This window comes from Stereum hirsutum (genome assembly GCF_000264905.1).
Source record: "Stereum hirsutum FP-91666 SS1 unplaced genomic scaffold STEHIscaffold_19, whole genome shotgun sequence".
NCBI classification, from domain to species: Eukaryota; Fungi; Basidiomycota; class Agaricomycetes; order Russulales; family Stereaceae; genus Stereum; species Stereum hirsutum.
Window position 1 is genome coordinate 173,056 of NW_006763149.1, and position 18,029 is coordinate 191,084.

General features: G+C 51.3%; 5 protein-coding genes across 5 annotated transcripts; 2 read left to right on the forward strand and 3 right to left on the reverse strand.

Moving 5' to 3' along the window:
• Positions 1-1,750: 1,750 nt before the first annotated feature.
• On the forward strand, positions 1,751-4,556 carry STEHIDRAFT_150328 (uncharacterized protein). The gene is made up of 3 exons (XM_007310017.1): positions 1,751-2,423; positions 2,486-2,831; positions 2,920-4,556. The coding sequence occupies exons 1-3, from the start codon at positions 1,795-1,797 to the stop codon at positions 3,613-3,615; spliced, it is 1,671 nt and encodes a 556-aa protein (XP_007310079.1). The 5' UTR covers positions 1,751-1,794; the 3' UTR covers positions 3,616-4,556.
• A 1,262-nt stretch (positions 4,557-5,818) lies between these two features.
• Positions 5,819-6,022, reverse strand: STEHIDRAFT_134984 (uncharacterized protein; the record flags this gene model as incomplete). Its single annotated transcript, XM_007310018.1, has 2 exons — positions 5,819-5,830; positions 5,861-6,022. 2 exons carry the CDS (start codon positions 6,020-6,022, stop codon positions 5,819-5,821), a joined length of 174 nt encoding a protein of 57 aa, XP_007310080.1.
• Positions 6,023-7,044: 1,022 nt separating this feature from the next.
• Positions 7,045-11,194, reverse strand: STEHIDRAFT_172345 (uncharacterized protein; the record flags this gene model as incomplete). The annotated part of the gene is made up of 15 exons (XM_007310019.1): positions 11,057-11,194; positions 10,918-10,993; positions 10,623-10,813; positions 10,447-10,563; positions 10,194-10,381; positions 9,756-9,969; positions 9,468-9,701; positions 9,243-9,355; positions 9,048-9,185; positions 8,892-8,970; positions 8,704-8,826; positions 8,432-8,622; positions 8,277-8,366; positions 7,126-7,152; positions 7,045-7,065 (listed from the first exon to the last, which is right to left on the reverse strand). Exons 7-15 carry the CDS (start codon positions 9,523-9,525, stop codon positions 7,045-7,047), a joined length of 840 nt encoding a protein of 279 aa, XP_007310081.1. The 5' UTR covers positions 9,526-9,701; positions 9,756-9,969; positions 10,194-10,381; positions 10,447-10,563; positions 10,623-10,813; positions 10,918-10,993; positions 11,057-11,194.
• Positions 11,195-11,804: 610 nt separating this feature from the next.
• On the forward strand, positions 11,805-14,228 carry STEHIDRAFT_104893 (acyl-CoA dehydrogenase domain-containing protein). The gene is made up of 15 exons (XM_007310020.1): positions 11,805-11,935; positions 12,004-12,023; positions 12,080-12,129; positions 12,197-12,221; positions 12,277-12,319; positions 12,419-12,542; positions 12,633-12,742; positions 12,797-12,822; positions 12,887-13,005; positions 13,075-13,141; positions 13,201-13,361; positions 13,424-13,732; positions 13,788-13,840; positions 13,924-13,931; positions 13,992-14,228. The coding sequence occupies exons 1-15, from the start codon at positions 11,860-11,862 to the stop codon at positions 14,049-14,051; spliced, it is 1,251 nt and encodes a 416-aa protein (XP_007310082.1). The 5' UTR covers positions 11,805-11,859; the 3' UTR covers positions 14,052-14,228.
• Positions 14,229-14,293: 65 nt separating this feature from the next.
• On the reverse strand, positions 14,294-17,579 carry STEHIDRAFT_150332 (Nucleotidyltransferase; the record flags this gene model as incomplete). The annotated part of the gene is made up of 13 exons (XM_007310021.1): positions 14,294-14,572; positions 14,641-14,667; positions 14,733-14,783; positions 14,864-15,071; positions 15,142-15,162; positions 15,218-15,330; positions 15,388-15,480; positions 15,571-16,075; positions 16,220-16,259; positions 16,317-16,390; positions 16,517-16,997; positions 17,169-17,306; positions 17,544-17,579. The coding sequence occupies 13 exons, from the start codon at positions 17,577-17,579 to the stop codon at positions 14,464-14,466; spliced, it is 1,896 nt and encodes a 631-aa protein (XP_007310083.1). The 3' UTR covers positions 14,294-14,463.
• Between the last annotated feature and the right edge of the window lie 450 nt (positions 17,580-18,029).

Consider the following 18,029-nt stretch of genomic DNA (forward strand, 5'->3'; position numbering starts at 1 on the left):
GGTCATGTTTCATTCGCAGCGGTGCGGGTCTTCCGAGCAGTTAGTGAATATTGAACGACAAACGAGGGTTCGATGTACGTTATTCAGTCCAGAGTCGAACAGAGCGCGTGAGCGAACGAAGAGCGAAACACGAGAGGAATACTCAAGCAGACTTTGCGTCCTGGGGAGGTACGAGATGGATAGAGCGGGATGTGCGATGTCTCGCGGGTACGCTCAACCAAGGATTCACGGCTCGAGACGGAACGTGTGAAGACAATGATGGATTGCCTGAAAGAGGCGCAGGAGCAGGACGCTCACTGGCTCTTGAAGCCTGAGGCATTTAGTTTTCGAAACAAAGGTTTCCTTTCAATTGAAGGACGTGCTTCTTATGGGAGACTGACGCACTGTGAATCCTTCATTGCCTGACTTGGCAGGGGACACGCTTGAAAATGATTGAGTCGTCGGGCGTGGCACTCACCGGGCCTGGACGGAGGAGAATTCAATTGGAGGAGGGAAGCCGTGGCGGGACCGAGTGGTGAATGTTCACAGGCGTTCTGGTTGGCCTAGAGAGCGCAATGGTCTCAAGAACTGAGCGAGTGAGAAGGCAAAAGGGTTCTGTGGGATTGATTGGAGGAGTTGTGGAAGAGACTGCGTGCTCGTACCATGCCGCTTGTGAATACCTTTGAACACAGTGAGAACCAAATACGGAGGTCAAGACCACCGAGTGAAATAGAGATGGATATCGTGATAGACGTTCGCAATGCAATCGGAGCATGAAGTGAGAAATGCGAGAGACGGGGGAGAGACATTCCATACAGTCGATCTCGGGTCCGAGCATGGATGTTGTGGATTAGATATGGTTTCAGGGCGACGAGTACGAATGAAGGGTTGTGAAGATGTGACTGCGAGCAAAATGTGCGGTCTATGTGAAGGAGACCTAGTTTGAATAGAGATTTTATGGATTAGGGGCGAACAAAAGGCAGGCACGCCACAGTACTAGCAGTCGCCTGGACAGAAGCTAGAGCAAGGCGGATAAATGAGGGACAGAAGCCGAGACAAAGAGTAGTCTTGTGTTTTCCTGACATTCTCGAAAGAAGTTAGGCATGCCAACGGTACGGAGGCGGAAGCATTATGTCGAACGTTCGGACAAAGTTAGTACTCGGAAGCAACAGGGGCCACCGGAGTCGTGCCACCGTCATCGTGTGTCTGGATCACGGACAGAAGCTGTCGGGGCAAGTGACTGAGTGTTCGCATGGAGAGAGCGAATGAGGATCGCCCTTGAATTTTTGGGAGGGTGTTCTCGCAAAAACCGGGGAGAGGTATCTAGGAAGATGTCGTTCGCCGAGGATGGTCCAGATGAATGCTAAAATAGTGGCATGGAGCGATCATCCGACAGAGAAAGAGCAGGCAGAGACTGACCAGTGGGGGAGCCACTGGTCGCGTTCATAATAACGAGGGGGACGTCGGACGCGGGCACGCGGGACGACGGTTGCGGTTGTGTGGAAGTGTGTAGACCGGAAAGGGAAATGGGCAGCCGGAGCGTCCTCGGGAGGGATATTGGAGAAAAGCGAGTTGTCGCCGAGGGGGCTCGTCTGGGGTCAGACGGGCAGCCAGGGGTGAGTGTGTCGCGCCAGGCGGGCGGTGTGGGAGAATCAAAGCAGACCGAACGGACGCTGGACGGTTCAGATCTGACCGAATATCGTCCGCTTAGCTACTTTATTCATTCTTACTCCCAACCATCACCAGACCCTGTCCTTACAGCGCCCCCAGTCCAAAGCCCTTCCCCTATAAAAACAACCAGGCCGTTTCGCCCAGATGCTTTCCCCGTACCTCCCCGCTCTCTCCATGTCTGCCCTCATCGCTCCAGACGCCCCCCTAGCATCCCCGCTCTCAGACTCCTCTTGGGAACACACCCAGCCCCTCCACTCTCCCACACAGTCCATAGACTCCTTCGCTCTCCAGTACCCTCACTACGCCCACAACAACAACAACAACCAATACCCCCAACCTGGCCCTGCCATGTCCCAGTCCGACTCGATACACCTTAGCAACCCCATGTTCAGGATGCGTATGAGTCCGGAGTATGGCTCAGACGTCGACCAGCAGCTCTGTCTACCCACTCACCAGCTCTTCGACCTCCCTCCCACCCCACCCTCTCCCTCCGGCTCAAGCGGCGGTGCTGCTTCTGTCTCTTCCTCTTCACCACCTTCAGATCACTCTCGTCTACCTTTCGGCGCTGGGGCGCCGGCTGTCAAACGCCGTTCAAGCCCTGGGCCACCTGTTTCAAAAAAGCCGCGCGCTTCCGGCGAACGCATCACCACCAAAGACTTTGTGCCTCCCGACGTTTCAGGTCTCAGCAAGCGCGAAGCTAGGTTGGTCAAGAATAGGGCCGCCGCCTTCCTTTCTAGACAAAGAAAGCGCGAGGAGTTCGAGACCATGGAAGTGTATGTTCTCTTTCTTTCTTCCTCGATGTAGCACGTTGACCAACGCGTTCGTTGCCGTACAGTCGCGTCGCCGAGCTAGAGCAGGAGAACGCGCGCCTGTTGGCGATGACCTCCGGGGGCAGTTCAACAGCGTCGACCGCATTGCACTCGCAGGTGCAGTCGCGGCCTCCGCAACCACCCGCAGAACTTCTCTCCGAGATCGACCAACTCCGGGCGCAGCTCGCCGCCGCAGAGCAACGCGAGCGAGAACTCTCCTCGCGACTCTCGCGGCATTCGCCGTCGACGATCAAGATGGAGGCCCCTGAACCACAGCTCCCGTCGCCGCCAACGATGGCCGCCTCTCGTCCCTCGTCCCTCCAACAAATCACCCACAAGGGTGAGAAGACGGGCGCGAGCCTCAGCTTGTTGGTCAGTTCTTTGTTCCCATTCACACGAAAACCATCTGCTTTTTCCGGGCCTGTCCAACTCACCGTGACCTCTTCTATTACATAAGCAGGTTCTTCTCTGTGCCCTGCCCTCCATTTTCTCTGTCACTGCGCAATCGGGGCCCATGCCAATGTCAGGAACATTCCCACTCTCCGGTATTCCATCCAATCCATTCGCCTCCTCCTCGAACAACGTCGACTTTGGCTCCTTTTTGCCTAACGAGTACGACTGGCGGTCACCAAACGCCATGGACCTCGATTTCGACTTCCATCGCCAACGACAGCATGTCCCCGGTCGCTCGCCAGCGAAGAAGCTCGAGTTCGTCGATACTGGTGCAGAGAAACTGGGCCTCGGTAACTTGGACATCACCTTTGACGCTGAACCATCTCAAGACGGTAAAATTCGTGTACGGATACACCCATCCGGCTCATCCGGCTCTTCTCCATCAGCATCCCTGTCCTCCGCTTCCCTTTCCTCATTCGACGACGCCATGCCACAATCGCTTTGGGATTCTCAACCGCCGCAATCGTATCTCGGGGGCTTCGATACCTCGTCGCTCTCTTCGTTGGACTCGTCGGACCCATTCCTCGGCATCGGAGGCATGACTTCGTTATCCGAGTTTGGGTTTGACCCCGCGATGCTCGCGGGTGGCATGTCACAGACGCAGATCCCCACTTCGACCGGCGCAAAGCGGGTCAGGATTGCGTTGAAGAGCATGCCGACCGTAGGTGGAGGTGCCGGCGAGTGGGAGGTCGAGCTCTGCTAAGCCCGTCCTCTTCGCGGTCCTTACGGCGGGCTTGTTCTGTTCGGATCCCCGAATGGGATCGGTTGAATCCACCTTATCGGCTCCGAACTCTGCGGTTCGGGAAATGGGCAGAGTCTGGCGGTCTCTTCATTGTTTATGTCTACCTATGTGCACCGTCTCTACTTCGCATCTTGCATCCATCATGTCCCCTCGTCGCTCAGCTTTCGTCTTCCATGTACCCCCTTTATGGATCTCCTCTTCCTTCCGTCTTGCTCTACTTTATCCATACCCTCCGCTATTACCCCACCCGTCGCCGTCTTCGTTCCGTCTTCGCTTTTACCCCTGCCTTTCGTCATCGAAGACCCCACAGGGCATTCTCTTCTTCTTTTGTTTTTACTTCCGCTTTTCTTCCGAATTCCTCTTTTCAGGTCTCAAACTTTGAGCGGCCGACGACTCGCCGGCCGCGGTACCTACGCTGCTATTTATTTCTTCCTCTTCCTTGCGTTCGGGAACTCACTCTCGCCGTTCGTCATTGTATACGTATCTCGCTTTCGCATCTTCTCTGTTCATCTATCTATCCCCTTTGCTCTTACCTCCGCATTACTCGAATTTCAAGTCTTGGATGGATCGGCTTAGCTTGGGCTCGGGCAACGCACATGCATTTTCATTTCTTCTTTCCTTTTGTGTACCGTATGCCTTTGGTTCGGATAGAATGCCAGAAAGGGGTTCGAAAGAACAAGATACGGACGGACAAGGGGTGGATCGCTGAAAGTAAGATATATATCGCTTTTCGGAAGAATATACATAGTCTTTTTGTTTTCCTTTTTGTTTTCTTTCTTTTTTCTTCTTCTTTTTTTCTTTAGTTAGTCTCAGATCACGGTCTCCCCCTCTCTCTGGCATCGGCATATTGTACATATGGAATCTCTCCCACTCATTTTTAACTCACACACAACTCAACACCCAACATGACGCATACGTATACATATCATCTGAATTATAGTGAATATAAGTACTAGTATTTTTGACCTCTATCCCATTCGTCGGTCGGCTCCATGATGATTGATTTGAGTCGGTCGGAAGTTACCCAGTCTTGCCTGGCCTGGTAAGTTGAATATGTCATCTCGTTCTCGACTCCGACTGCAGGCTGTACATAGAACATACCTGCAACAAAGCATCATCTCAGCTGAGTTTCGAGGTTCGGATCGCGACTCGCGACTCGTGAGTGGGGAAGTGGCGTCATGGTCGGGGTCGTTGAGAGGTTGGAGCTAGAATGAATGAACAGCGAGGAAAGAAAGGTACGTGTGGAGTTCATATGCTGACCGGCTGACTACGAACAACCTGAATTTGAACGACAGGGGCTTGCAATTGAGGGGAGCCGAGTAGGATTGTTGGCACGGTAGCGACGGGTGGCGAGGATAACGATGGTGGCGCTCGCGTCAGGCCTTCGGGTATATATGAGACTGATCTCCTCGTAACTCCTCTTATGCTCGTAGATCCGCCGATGCGTGTGCTTGTAAGACAGACATACCTAGCAGTACTCAGCCCTCCATTCAAAGTTGCTGTGGCTGACATGCCGGTCAGCCAACTCAACCAGCAACCAGATCGCCCGGAGCCGTGACAACACTCGGAGGAGGACACTATCAGGTCGCGTACAGCCCGTGTCATATTTCTGGTATGTAGGAGCTGAGCGCGTCGACGTCCATCGTCCGTCGTCTGTAAGAGTCCGATTGCCGAAGATCAAAGGATCAAGAGAGGGATCAAATTCGCAGATGCGATGGTGGAGGTTTAGGTGGGTCGTCCCTTGATCGCGCATGTCCATGTGTAATGCGTAATGCATGCCAGAGGTGAGTCGAGATTCGAGATGCAGAGTGTCCGGTGGGGCACTGGTGGTTACAGTGTACACGGTTTTACTTATTGCGATTGTTAGTGGGATAGTTACATGTGCGTGCGCACGATCGTTGAGACTGGACCGCGGGGTCGAGGAGTGGGTGTTTCCTTCCGTTTGGGTTTCTGTACTTCTTCGTGTAAGTGTAGGTAAGACCCTTCACTTTGAAAGCCGTTTCGATTCATTGGGAGCGAGGGCTTTAATGCGATGGGCGCATCATTCCCATTCCCACAGTAGGCTCGCCAATCGTGATCGTTACGAGGCTGGTAAGTATTGAAAGACTCGAGGCGGCACTACTGTGAAGTGGCCGAGGACGAAAGACAGGATCAGAGAGAATGGTCAGAAGGGCAACTTCAGAAGTGGACTGCGGTGGTACGGTACCGTATAATGAAGCGCATGTGCTCCGTGCACCTCGGTGGCCGACGCATCACGAAGCAGATGTTGGCAGTGCGGCGAGGAGAGGGCAATGCGGGCAACCGACGGACGCGTGGACGAAGGCGTATGTACGTCTCTTTGATGGTTTATTTTCGGCGTCACGTCCATGTGTGTATAGCTGGATGTCAGATGCAGATGTGGCGAGACTGGGATTCAGAGGTGTGGATACTGCGGGACGACGACGACGACTGGAAGGGGCGAGGTCGGCTTCTGTGCGGTGTGGATTACTCGAGTCCTGTTCCTGTGGTACTGATCGTCAGGTACTCAAGACTTATCAGCAAGACATAGTGTCTTGTAAGCACATACCTGAGCTATAAATAACCCATTCACTGTTACATATGGTGCGAAGCACTTACTCACCGCATAAGTCGAACACCGGGAAGACCCGGTCACAGGAGGGTCAAATTCGCCTCTAAGAGTTATCTGTCTTGTCAAAATGCTCCTTTTGATGAAAGGAAGAGATCCCCAAGACAGATTTCCAAAATAATTAAAACTGAGGGACTTTCAAAGTTCCCACCCACCAGATTTGGCGGGTTTCGATTTCTCCCGCCAAACAATTAATATTTAATAGAATTGTTTATTATTTATGAGAGTCCCGGGTTTTTTTAATATGCTCCAGGAATTTTCTTTCAATAAACTGGAATTTCGACCTCCCGGGCACAAATTTGGCGGTTGAATATTATATGCGGTGACTAAGTGCTTCGCACCATAGACATATTGAGTGGCAGCAGTGAGTGGCACTGCGTCTGTCATCCTTCCTCTGACCGTTGATGCGTATGCTCGAGGTCGAATGTGGCGACTCAATGATCAAGTCGGATCATGATCGAACGAGCATCTCGACGCCGGCGACAAGAGCAAATATAGTGGATGATCCGCTGTCTCTGTCAGTGCCAGTGATCTGCACGTCCTCGTCGACAGGGTATAGCTTAGGTATTAGCCTCGAAGCAGCTAGAACGGCGAGTTGTCAGTGTACCGGTCGACCCATCAGTTCCTTGGCCCGGAGTTGCTCTGGGCTGACAATGGATGGTAGACAAAGACCGGAATCGTACAAGCGCACGTTAGCACGGTAGGCTGTTCCGAGATTTTCGTGCGACCGTCGAAGCGAGCTAGCACCCGTCAGCACATCATGCTCACTCGACCAACATATGCATCTGTAAGTCAGTATAGTTAGTAGCGCATGTCATACAGCGTTATCGAGCAAGTGTGCGTACTTGACCATCGACTGCCGCCGGCAAGGGCTATCTTCAGATCACGAGGCATGAGCATGAATGCATAAACTCGAACAGGTACGGGTGCAGATGAGATGTTGCTCACCAATATTAGAACAGTAAGATAAAGTTGAACGTTCGAATCGCACAGAAGTCGGAAATCGGATGCCATCGAACGGCAAGTCGACCGTCTATGGAAAATCCAGGAAATCTGCAGATGGTCGGCGAAAGGGCGTTATCGGCCGGGTGGTGTGAACATAGAGTGCTTCGTTGCGAGTAGTCGCGTGGATGTCTCGGAAAATACATGTGCTGAACCAGACGAGATGGAGTCTGCTGCGAGGGGGTGGGATTGGCGGCGGGTGCCAGTAACGATAAGTCTGCTATAGAGGACAGACCGTGACAAGCAGGTGGCTGAACGAAGACCGAGCATGATTGGAGGAGCAGTCGGCAGCTCCGCGATTACTTCTGGATGGTTCCAGTACGCCGTGAATAACATTGCGCCTACACCCAAGATAGGACAAGACACACGACACGCGTGCAGTAACGTCCAAGAAAAAGAGGCCCAAACAGGTGATTGAACCACGTTCCGGCAGGAAAGGCCACGCGAGAGGATTGGCGGCCAGTCAGGATGAGCGACGATCATTCCCAAAACACCAAGGCCAAACATAAGGATAAGAATAAGTGTGCCAAATTTGGAACACTCCGCCTGAGAAATGGTTGAGATAAAGCTCGCACTGGTCTCTGGTACAACGTGGCGTAAAAGAGTGAGATATCCACATGTTGCCATTTATCGGCGTAGTAGATGTACATTCCTTCCTCGAAAGAGCGTAAGCACTGTGTCCTAAATTACATACCGACAAAGTCCCGCAGAAGTAAAGGAATGACCGGCTTCCGTTGTCTTCTTCTTCTGGCCACGATGAACTTTAACTGTTTTCTTGCGCATCATTGGTTTACGATTCGTCCCTGGATATCTGTTGCGCCGTTCGCCACACAAAACATCGCTGTTGCTATCCTTCCTATAGGTGCAACATGAACATCGCGCGGTTTCAAGATCGCCGATCTTGCGTATCAGGTATACGCCAGTTACCCGTCGAAGCTCTGGAAGTATGAGGACAGTGTTAATGCCGGTGGCTATCTTTGGAGATTCGGCTTACATCTAGATAACCTGTAGTTTGGGCAAGCCCTCTTGTGGGCAGGTCGGCGTTGAATCTGATCTGTAGGATCATCAAGCAGTATACAATCCCCTATGCATTCATACGATAAAGCAGAAGTTAGATGCCATCTTCAAGTAGAGAGACACGGAACTCACAACAATAGACGGAAGCACCTGGACCATTGCGAATTGCGCATTCGAGCCGACGAGATGCGTGATCAGTGCGCTCAGTGTGGCGACTGTGTATATAACACCGGACTCGACGAGAACAGCGATGAATGGAAAGAGGGTGGGCCAGCCTAGGTGAAGTTTTCGTGTGTTATATGCACACCATATCGCCATCGCGACTATTGTACAAGTCCCATCCGGGGAGGATAAGCAGCAAGGAAGTCAGTGACTATGGCCATAGATATAGGTCTGAGTCTTACGAGTGGTATAGAGATTGATGGCGCATGTAATAGTGAGGTACGCCGTCACCCATACAGTTTCCGCGCTGATCTGTGTCCGACCGAATGGTTGTTCCCAAGTGATCATCTGGATGATCCATATGGCTGCAAACATAGCACAAGAATATGTTCAATGGAACCATACGCTCGCAGATAGCTGAGAGACTAACCAATGCTTCCAAGCAATCCAAGCACAGGGAATATCACGACTACCACGCTCTTGGAGTATATGATGTAGCAGCGCCAAGTCTAAAGGGATCACATACATTGACGAGTGAATATGGGGACGGGCTTCTGCTTGGAGTGTTTCGTTCAATCGTGCGTACCAGTATCATGTCCCCAACCAGCGTCTGAACGGTGTAAAGAACGATGCTGACGAAGAACTTTACGTCGCCGATGACCTGACCGACACTCAAGCTTGGAGGCACGGATTTCAGATTACCAACGAAAGCAAGTATAAGATGCTATGTTTGGCCGGCATTCATCAGAGCCGAGAATATGCAACGTGGTGAAGAACATACCGTCATTGCGATTGTGAACATGAAGCAGACAACAGGCACAGAATATCCCCAACTGGAAGTTCTACGCCCATTTTGCGCAAAGATCGAGACGCATGCAAGAGTAAAGAAGATACCTGCGCGACGAATGGTCAGTATGCATGGCTGAACACCAAGGGTGAGGTTCGAAGCAACCGACATCCACGCACTGGGTACAGGAGTTAAATTAGATGTGGGCGGCCAACTCACCCGTGACAAACGATTCCAGAAAAATGCCCAGAAGTTCAGCCTCGCTGAGCAATACCATTTCTCGAGCATAGAGAGACCTCTGAGGGTCTGCCAATACCGCCTTCAAGTCGTTGCGAGTTCACGACAAGAGTGGAGTGTAGTGTTTAAGAGAGCACGAATGGGAGCTCGCATGCCGTGGCGGACTTTGCCGGCGAAACATGTTTCTCAGCAATGTTGCGGGAGTACGAATATCCTCTGAAGTTGCCGTCATATAGAATTGAGTTAAGCGGCGCCGAGAATGTTGCCTACCACAATAAGGATTGTGCTGGATTCGAGGTGAGAATCGATGGACGGCGTTCAAGAACCCACCGTGATGAGGCTCTCAATAGGATCCGGATCAGGGCACCTCTAGTCGCGAGTCTCGATGTCGACGGATTGTGTCCCATCATGTAGCCTCTGAGTAGTGAGCCCAGCTCACGCCAACGAAGTGCAGAATTGCTATAGCATTCCCTGCAAGCCATGCCTACAGATGACACGCCATCGGATATCCATGAACCAGGAAGATGAACGTTTTTGTTGAGTCAGTAAAAATATGACAAGTCAGACTGCGCTGACCGAGACAACCGTGGTTAAGGAAGTGTGATAATCTGAGCAAAGTAACTCGTCCACGCGATGCAGGATGGGAATACATGACGTTCTTAGCTCTGCTCGTCACCATTAGGTATGGTTGAGGGCTTCGTTACTTACGTCTTATTGTGGGTTATCCTCGTAGTTCGACCTTGAGTGAGTGATATTCAAGGAAGAGGAGTGGGCAGCGGAAGATGACATCTGTGGGAGTGGGGCGAAAGGGAGCTTGTTCCGGGAAGCGTATAATGTTGTGGCAGGCTAACAGAAGGAATGATGTGGTTGTGCATTCCGACTACTCCGGAGAATGTCTGTGAAGGCAAGCATGCGTCAGCTCAGGAGACACCGACCGGGACGATCCAATTCGCATACTCACGTCCAGGTATGCCGTGGTATTTAACCTCCCTATACTTGGTAGATCTGTGTTGAACTTGATGTGGAGGACAATCAGGCAGTAAATGATTCCCTGTACGTTCCACGTTCCGGAAGATAACTGGATAACGTTGAGAGATCGGAAATATACGGTGTAAGGAAATGATTAGTGATACTAACCACGACGGAAGGTAAGACCTGTACGGCTGCGAACTCTCCGGAAGTACCATACACGTGTGTGATGAGCGCACCGAGGGTGGCGACCGTGTAAAAAGTGCCAGACTCGATGAGAGCAATGATGATCGGGAATAGCGTGTGCCACCCCAAGTGGAGCTTCGATGCATTGTAAGCACACCAAGTGGACATAGCAACTAATAGAAAAATGGGAGAAAGGCGAAAGTGGATCAGCTCGAAAGATTGGAGTAAGAAAAAAACATGACCACGGGACTATCGCTAGAGGCATGAGGGGACATGCCTATACAACCCAACCAACAGAAGATGGGAAAGACGATGATTATTCTTTTGGAGTAAATTACGTAACGCCGCCACGTCTAGAAGGCGAATAGGTAGCTCAGAGGTCTGCGACCGAGGCCACGCTACGAGTGTCTACTCACTAGTATTATATCGCCAGTAACGTCTGCGCGGTATATGGGTTGGTATTGACGAGAAATTTGTTGTCGACAATGAGACCAACGACAGACGCTGTCGGCGTGATGGATTCGAAGGCTCCAAGAAGGGTAAGCGTGAGATGCTGAGGAGAATGGACTCATTAGTCCCAATAGATTACAACGACATGATGGATACGGCCTACCGCCACGGCAATGGCAAGCATAAAACAAACGATAGGAATGACGAAGCCGTTTCCGCCAGGTTTCCGCCATTGTGCCACGATAGTGACGCACGTGAAGGCAAAAAAGATGCCTTAGGAAGGGATGCAGATTTAAGTCGATATCACGAGCGAGACATGTACGACCAAACACTTTCTTGGATGCGGAGAATCAACTGAACAACTTACCGGTAACTATTGCTTCCAGGAACCCACCGAGGAGCTCTGCGTCACTTATAGAAATGGCCATTTATGAGCCTAAGCCTGCCAATCGTGAGCGAACAGGCAAGAGGCAGCGAGTGCTGAGCCAAGTGATGGAGACTGCATTTTAAAGGATGTCGAAACGAAAGTCAGGGCGGAAGACGTCGATTTCTGATAAATGCGCAATGAATGTGGTTTGAATGGGCGTCATCCCAAAATGGAATGCAAGCCAACAATGATGGTGACGTAAAACGCGAGTTGCCGGAGACAGGGAATGCGGGGTAGCCGGTCCCGGCGGGCGAGTCTCCTCTTTCTCAACCTCCCCGTTCGTCACTTGTGAATTGCATTGCTCTATAACAGACCAACAACATCTCCCAATATCTGCTCACCATGCTCTCCCGTATCGTGAAGTCACGCTCTGCAACTCGCCAGCTTACCAGATGTGCCTCCACATCCTCAGCTCCAAGTCAGTCTTTTCGGCCTTTCTCTACGGTCTGTTAACATCGGCTGAACTAATACCTAATACATTCGCAGAGCCTAAATTCAACTGGGAGGTATGCATTTCTTGTGAGGGTCACTACATAGGCAGGGAACCAACACTGTAGAACAGGATCCACTGAACTTGGAGGGTGCGCTGACGGACGAGGAGGTTGCCATAAGGTCCGGCCGAGCGTTTGCTAGAGATTCGCTGGGGCCATTTGCTCACTTTAATGCACATATTATGCAGGGATACAGCCCGCGATTTCTGCCAGGCTAGTCTTATTTACTACCCGCCTAAAGAATCAAGCTTATGCTGTTGGCCCATAGGAATATCTTGCACCTCGGGTTATTGAGGCTCATCGTACAGAGAGTGAGTGTTTTACCTGTCTTCCGATCTTGAAGCCATACCGCAAGCTCATTGAACTCACATACTTACCTTCTTTCATACGTTCATGATCCATCACTCTAGATTTTGACAAGTCTATTCTCCCGGCAATGGGCTCTGTGGGCCTCCTCGGACCAACGATCGACGGCTACGGTTGCGCTGGAGTGAGCAATGTCGCATACGGTCTTATAGCCCGTGAAATTGAAAGGTATGTCGAATTGGTGCTAGGCACCACACCCGCTCGCGGTCTTGTGGCGTTGCCTTCTACTTACTCTGCGCTATGGATCTTCCTCTGCAGGGTAGATTCAGGGTATCGCTCCACCGCTTCTGTGCAGTCTTCCTTGGTTATGCATCCAATACATACTTTTGGGACCCAGGCGCAGAAGGATAAATTCTTGCCTGGTTTGGGTAGGTTCCTAGATTTCATCAGCTCATCATAACCAGAACTCATGCATATTGTAGCCAAGGGAGAGCTTGTGGGATGTTTTGTAAGCATCGAACACCCATCGCTCGTCGAAGGCTTACTCAGTTCCGTTCTCCATCTTATTTCAGGGTTTGACCGAGCCCAACCACGGGTCTGACCCAGCCGGTATGGAAACCGTGGCGGAGGAAGTCGACGGCGGGTTCGTCATCAACGGCAGCAAGACGTGGATATCCAATGCCCCCGTGGCGTGAGTTTGCCTCGAGTGCTCCTTTCTTCATTCCAAATTCATGAACCAAAATCTCCACGTGCATCGTAGAGACGTTTTTATTATGTGGGCGCGCTGCAAGTGGGACAACCGTGTCCGTGGGTTCATCCTCGAGAAAGTCAGTTAGTCCATCTAAAATTTTTAACCTTCGCGCGTCCTCTTACACACAGATCGCAGGGGATGAACGGCCTATCTGCGCAGAAGATTCCAAACAAGTTGGCTCTGAGAGTATCGACCACTGGATCCATATTCATGGACTCTGTGAAGGTGCCACACGATGCTCTGATGCCCGACGCCATCGGTTTAGGCGCAGCATTCTCTTGTCTTAATAGCGCGCGGTCCGTCCTCTCTCCGTATCTCTCCCTGCTATCTGAGTCTTATGTCCTCTGTCTCCCCGCAGGTTCGGCATCTCGTGGGGCGTCATGGGCGCCCTTGAGGATTGCCTCAATACCGCCCGCACATACGCCCTTGACCGCCATCAATTTTCCCGGCCACTCGCCTCGTTCCAACTTGTTCAAGCGAAGCTAGTCAAGGTGCAAACTGAGATTGCCTTGGGCTTACACGCAAGTTTGAGAGTGGGTAGGCTGAAGGATGAAGGAAAGTTGGTGCCGGAGATGGTCAGTATGGTGAAGAGGAATAATTGTGGGAAGGCGTTAGAGGGGGCAAGGATGTTGGTGGACGTGCTTGGTGGGAACGCGTGCTCGGATGAGTGAGTTGGTTTCACTGTGCTTAACATTGGCCGATGGTTGACATCGATTATACAGGTATAGCATCGGAAGGCATGTAGCAAACTTGCAGGTGACGAACACGTATGAGGGTGCGTTGACCATTAGCTTTCATTTGCTTACCTGTGCTGACTTTGACTGGTGCCATTGATGTTTCTCCGCAAATTTCAACTAGGCACCCATGTACGTTCTTACTTTCTGCATCATCATCGCATTCCCCGTTGACGCCTGTGGAACCTTTAGGACATCCACACCCTCATCCTCGGCAAGGCTATGACCGGAATTCAAGCCTTTTCGAACTGAGCTGAGTACGAAAGCTCGACAACACAGTGCGCGTATTTTCTATGGAGTGGAAGGACGACATCTAGCTGGCACATTTAATCAACACACAATGTTTAGATATCTGTATTATCACAAATCATTTAACGTTCAACAGGATTCTCGCGCGTTTTATCTGCATTGTCGTGAACTTCTGAAACGTATCATAGTACCCTGGCAACTTCGAGAGATACCCCCAATGATGCTAGGGAGATGGAGCGACTCAGGAGAACAACGATCAAATCAAGAGAATGAATACAACGAAAAACACAATTACAACAAGATAAAAACGAATAACTATCGACTAATGCCTGCCTAAATCTTCGACTCTTGAACACCCTTACACCCAAACATCGTGAGTCCCAGTGATGAGGAGGTGACTGGCCAGACTAGTCCCTCAAACGTCCGCATTCCTCATCGTCGGGTCGATCCACGGCAACCCAAGCACGTCAAACACTTCTTTCTCCGTCCGCGGGTAGATCAGCTTCGAGTCTCGACGGCGGGTACTGTAGTCCATGCATCATCATCAATAATCCGCTGCACCCAGAAGGAGGAACAAATGGGGAAGGCTCACATTCCGGAACTATCGAACTTGAGGCCTCTGAACATGGATGAAGCGACATTCGTCAGGACCGGGTACTACGGAGCACGCAAATGAAGACGAACCGTTTCTTCGCCCAGCTGCGCAGATCTCGCTCGAACATCATCGATCCAGTCCTGTGTGCATACCACGCAGCCTCGTCAGCCCAGGTATCCACGAGTTTCACTACAGCCAAATTATAAACGAACGAACATACCACCCAACGACAGCCGTCCAATAAGTCTTCGGCTGCGCGAATATAAAATCTACTCTCCTTCTCCTCCTTCTAGTTTTAGAAGGGTCGTGATCGGAGGGCAGCGGGTAAATAGGCGACGTGCCGGGCAGGACGAATACCGTGAGGGATTTTTCGAGGGAGTCCCAGTGTGTCGTACGGAGGGCGTTGTGGGCGTGGAAGCTGGAGAGGTCTGTGGAACATGTACCGCCCACGTTAAGCCCTGAGCAGTAACGAGAAGGATAGATATGGATAGGGCTTACGCATGACGTGGGTTACGAGTCCTGTTATATGGTCAGCTTAAAGTATGGGTTGAAGGAGTGTGAATGGAGGCAATACCTTTATCATACAAAACATGCATCAAGCGCTTACACAAACCCTTCGCCTTCTCAGGATCCGGATGCGTGAACACAACATCGACGTCGTTGCTCTCTTCTTTACCGCGCCTATATCTGCCGCGTTCTCATCAGGTTGTATTGCTTTGAGTAGGAGAAGCAAACAAGATTTACCCTCCAACAATGGTACTAACACACCCTGGCTGCAACTCGTCCAGCTCTCCCATGATGACGCGATGAATCTCTCTCACCTCGTCGCGCGGAATCCTAATCAAATCAAAAAGATGTGTGACGCAAGTATAGTTAACACCGCGAGGTCAAACTTTAGCAGAGGCAGAGAGAGTGGACAAAACGCACTTCACACTCAAGTCCTCCCTCAGCCCCAACGCGATCTTTATCCAACTCTCCTTGATCTCCTCCTTCGGCATCGCACCCACATCTTCCTCGTCCAACATCGTCGTTATCCCTCTCAACTTGATATCCTTCGGCCTTTCCTTGGAAGTAGCCGTCAAGGCTTCCGCTTCCGCTTCTTCGGGTAGTAGAGCTGGAGATTCCTGCCGTATTTCGCTCTGTTCAGACGCCGGAGGCGAGGGTAGCCCACCGCCACCACTGTGACCGTACTTTGCTGATTTTTCACGTTTCGCATCAGCTATACTCGCCGGGATCTCAGAATCTCCCTCTCCTCCCGCTCCCTCCGCATCATCGTCATCATCCCAAGCCCCCTCTACATCATAATACTGTTCCAGCTGCTCCAACGACGAAAGCCCGAGTGCGTACAGCTGACGAGCCGTGTGTGGGCCGATACCGTAGATAGAGTTGAAGACGGTAAGGGTCTTGAAGCGTGCGGAGTGTAGGGTTGTGCCTGTGAGTGAAGAGAAGTCGAGACTGGGTGAGTCCGCTGGGGGCAGGGCAGCGAAACACGGAGGAAAAGACAGCAAGAGGAAAGAAAGAGCGGGAGAGAAGATGAAGAAGAAGACATGTGTGAAGGTGAAGAGATCATACGCACGGACTTCGGATATGTATCCTTGGTCGATGAATTGTTCGATCTGACGGCTGATGCTTAGTATAATGCAAGTAAAAGCAATATCGTCACTGATACGGACCATGGACGAGATCTTAGACCCAACGAAGGGTAACCTCTGAATATCTCTCGTAGAGTTAATCTTTGTAGGATAGGCTATACAGAAAGGTCAGAACCCGGAATCGTACAGAAATTGCAGCAATCCTACCTTTGATAGCCTGTCAAATCATACGTCAGTGGTCGCCAACGCTACAGTTATCTATGGCTAAAAACACAGAACACCCACGGAGACAGCCTTCCGATAACTCAACGCGCTCCTCTCCTCACCGTCCAGCTCCCTCCACTTCCTCATCACATCCAAATCCTCCGCCAACTTCTGATTTACACATTTCAATGGGCTCGGCCTCTCACACGCAAACTTCGCCAGAGGATCCAATGATTTGGGATTAAACGCCGTCGGTGGGTTCGGCGGGAGAAGACTAGCCGGGATGCTGCTATGGATGTCAGAACGCGCCGAGGACGGTTTAGAATGACCGGAGCGACTTGGCGGTGCTGATGACGGAAGAGATTCCTTTATATTATTCATGGTGGGCGGGTCAGGGTCAGAGTCAGAGCCAGAGCCAGAGTCAGAGTCATCGGTGGGGCAGTTGGCCGCGGTGCTCGGTTGGAGGTCGGGGATGGCGGCGTAGTCGCCGCAGGACTGAGGAGTACCTTTGTGGAGAGAGTCACGCAGCCAAGCTGGTGTGACAAGGGATTTAGATTTCTGTCGGTACGTCGTAAGATTTCAATTAGTAACGTGCGACACCATTCCCAGAGGCCAAAGAGTGGTCGGAGATCAAGAGCATGCAGGCCATTGGTGCAGAGGCTGCTTGGAACCAAGATAGGAGTTCTTCTTCCCAGAGAACTTCAGGTAATGTGTTCTCATACCACTCACAGCAATGTTCCAAGAAACATGCCTCTCCAATCTCTTCCTCATCCCGATTGCGGTGACGACCACCTCCGCCTCGTCCACGTTACCCACCACTTTCGCCCCGCCTGATTCGGCAAGAGCATATATGAAACGGCCTTCGGGCTAAACCTAACTCTTTATTTCTCGGCGTTTCTAAGGAGTGTACGCGCCTTGCAGGCATTGTGGCCCCAGGTGCCACTTCGACGATGGAGATGTGGGATGGATAGAGGGATAGGCACGTGACCAGTCATGTGGTAGGCACGTGATGGCATGTGACCTTGTGGTCGTGATGTAGGGACATGTGACCAGGTCTGGAACGTTCTAGAATAGTCTTGTGCATGTTGACTCAGCGGTTTGTACCCATTGTGCCCATTGCTGGACCCACTGGATATCCATGAAGGATTCCTGTAGTGTTCACTCGTAGTGTACAGTGAGGACGTGCCCTAAAGGGTCAGCCCAGGATGTATATAAGAACTACCTGTATCGTAGAATAGTTCCCTAACTCGATCTCCTTTGCTTCTCGCCATACTCAGTGTGACCTTGTGTCCTGGTGTATCCAGCCCTAAGCCCACGGTCTCAGTTCACCCACATTCTCTCTGGGCTAGTGCCCCTAGGACAAGCGCTCCTAGTATTCACATTCGTACGCCAACACCCTCAGCTACAGGGTTAGGCTTGGTTTGGGTTTGGTTAGGGTTTGGCTATAGGTGACGCCTTAGGTTTAGGACCAGGCTACCTTAGCATTAGATCGAGTTCTCTCACTCGGCCGGGCTATCGTCCCTTCGAGTTGTTTCGATTTCATTGAGTGTTTCACATCTATCAGATTAACGGAGGCTGACAGTTTTATCC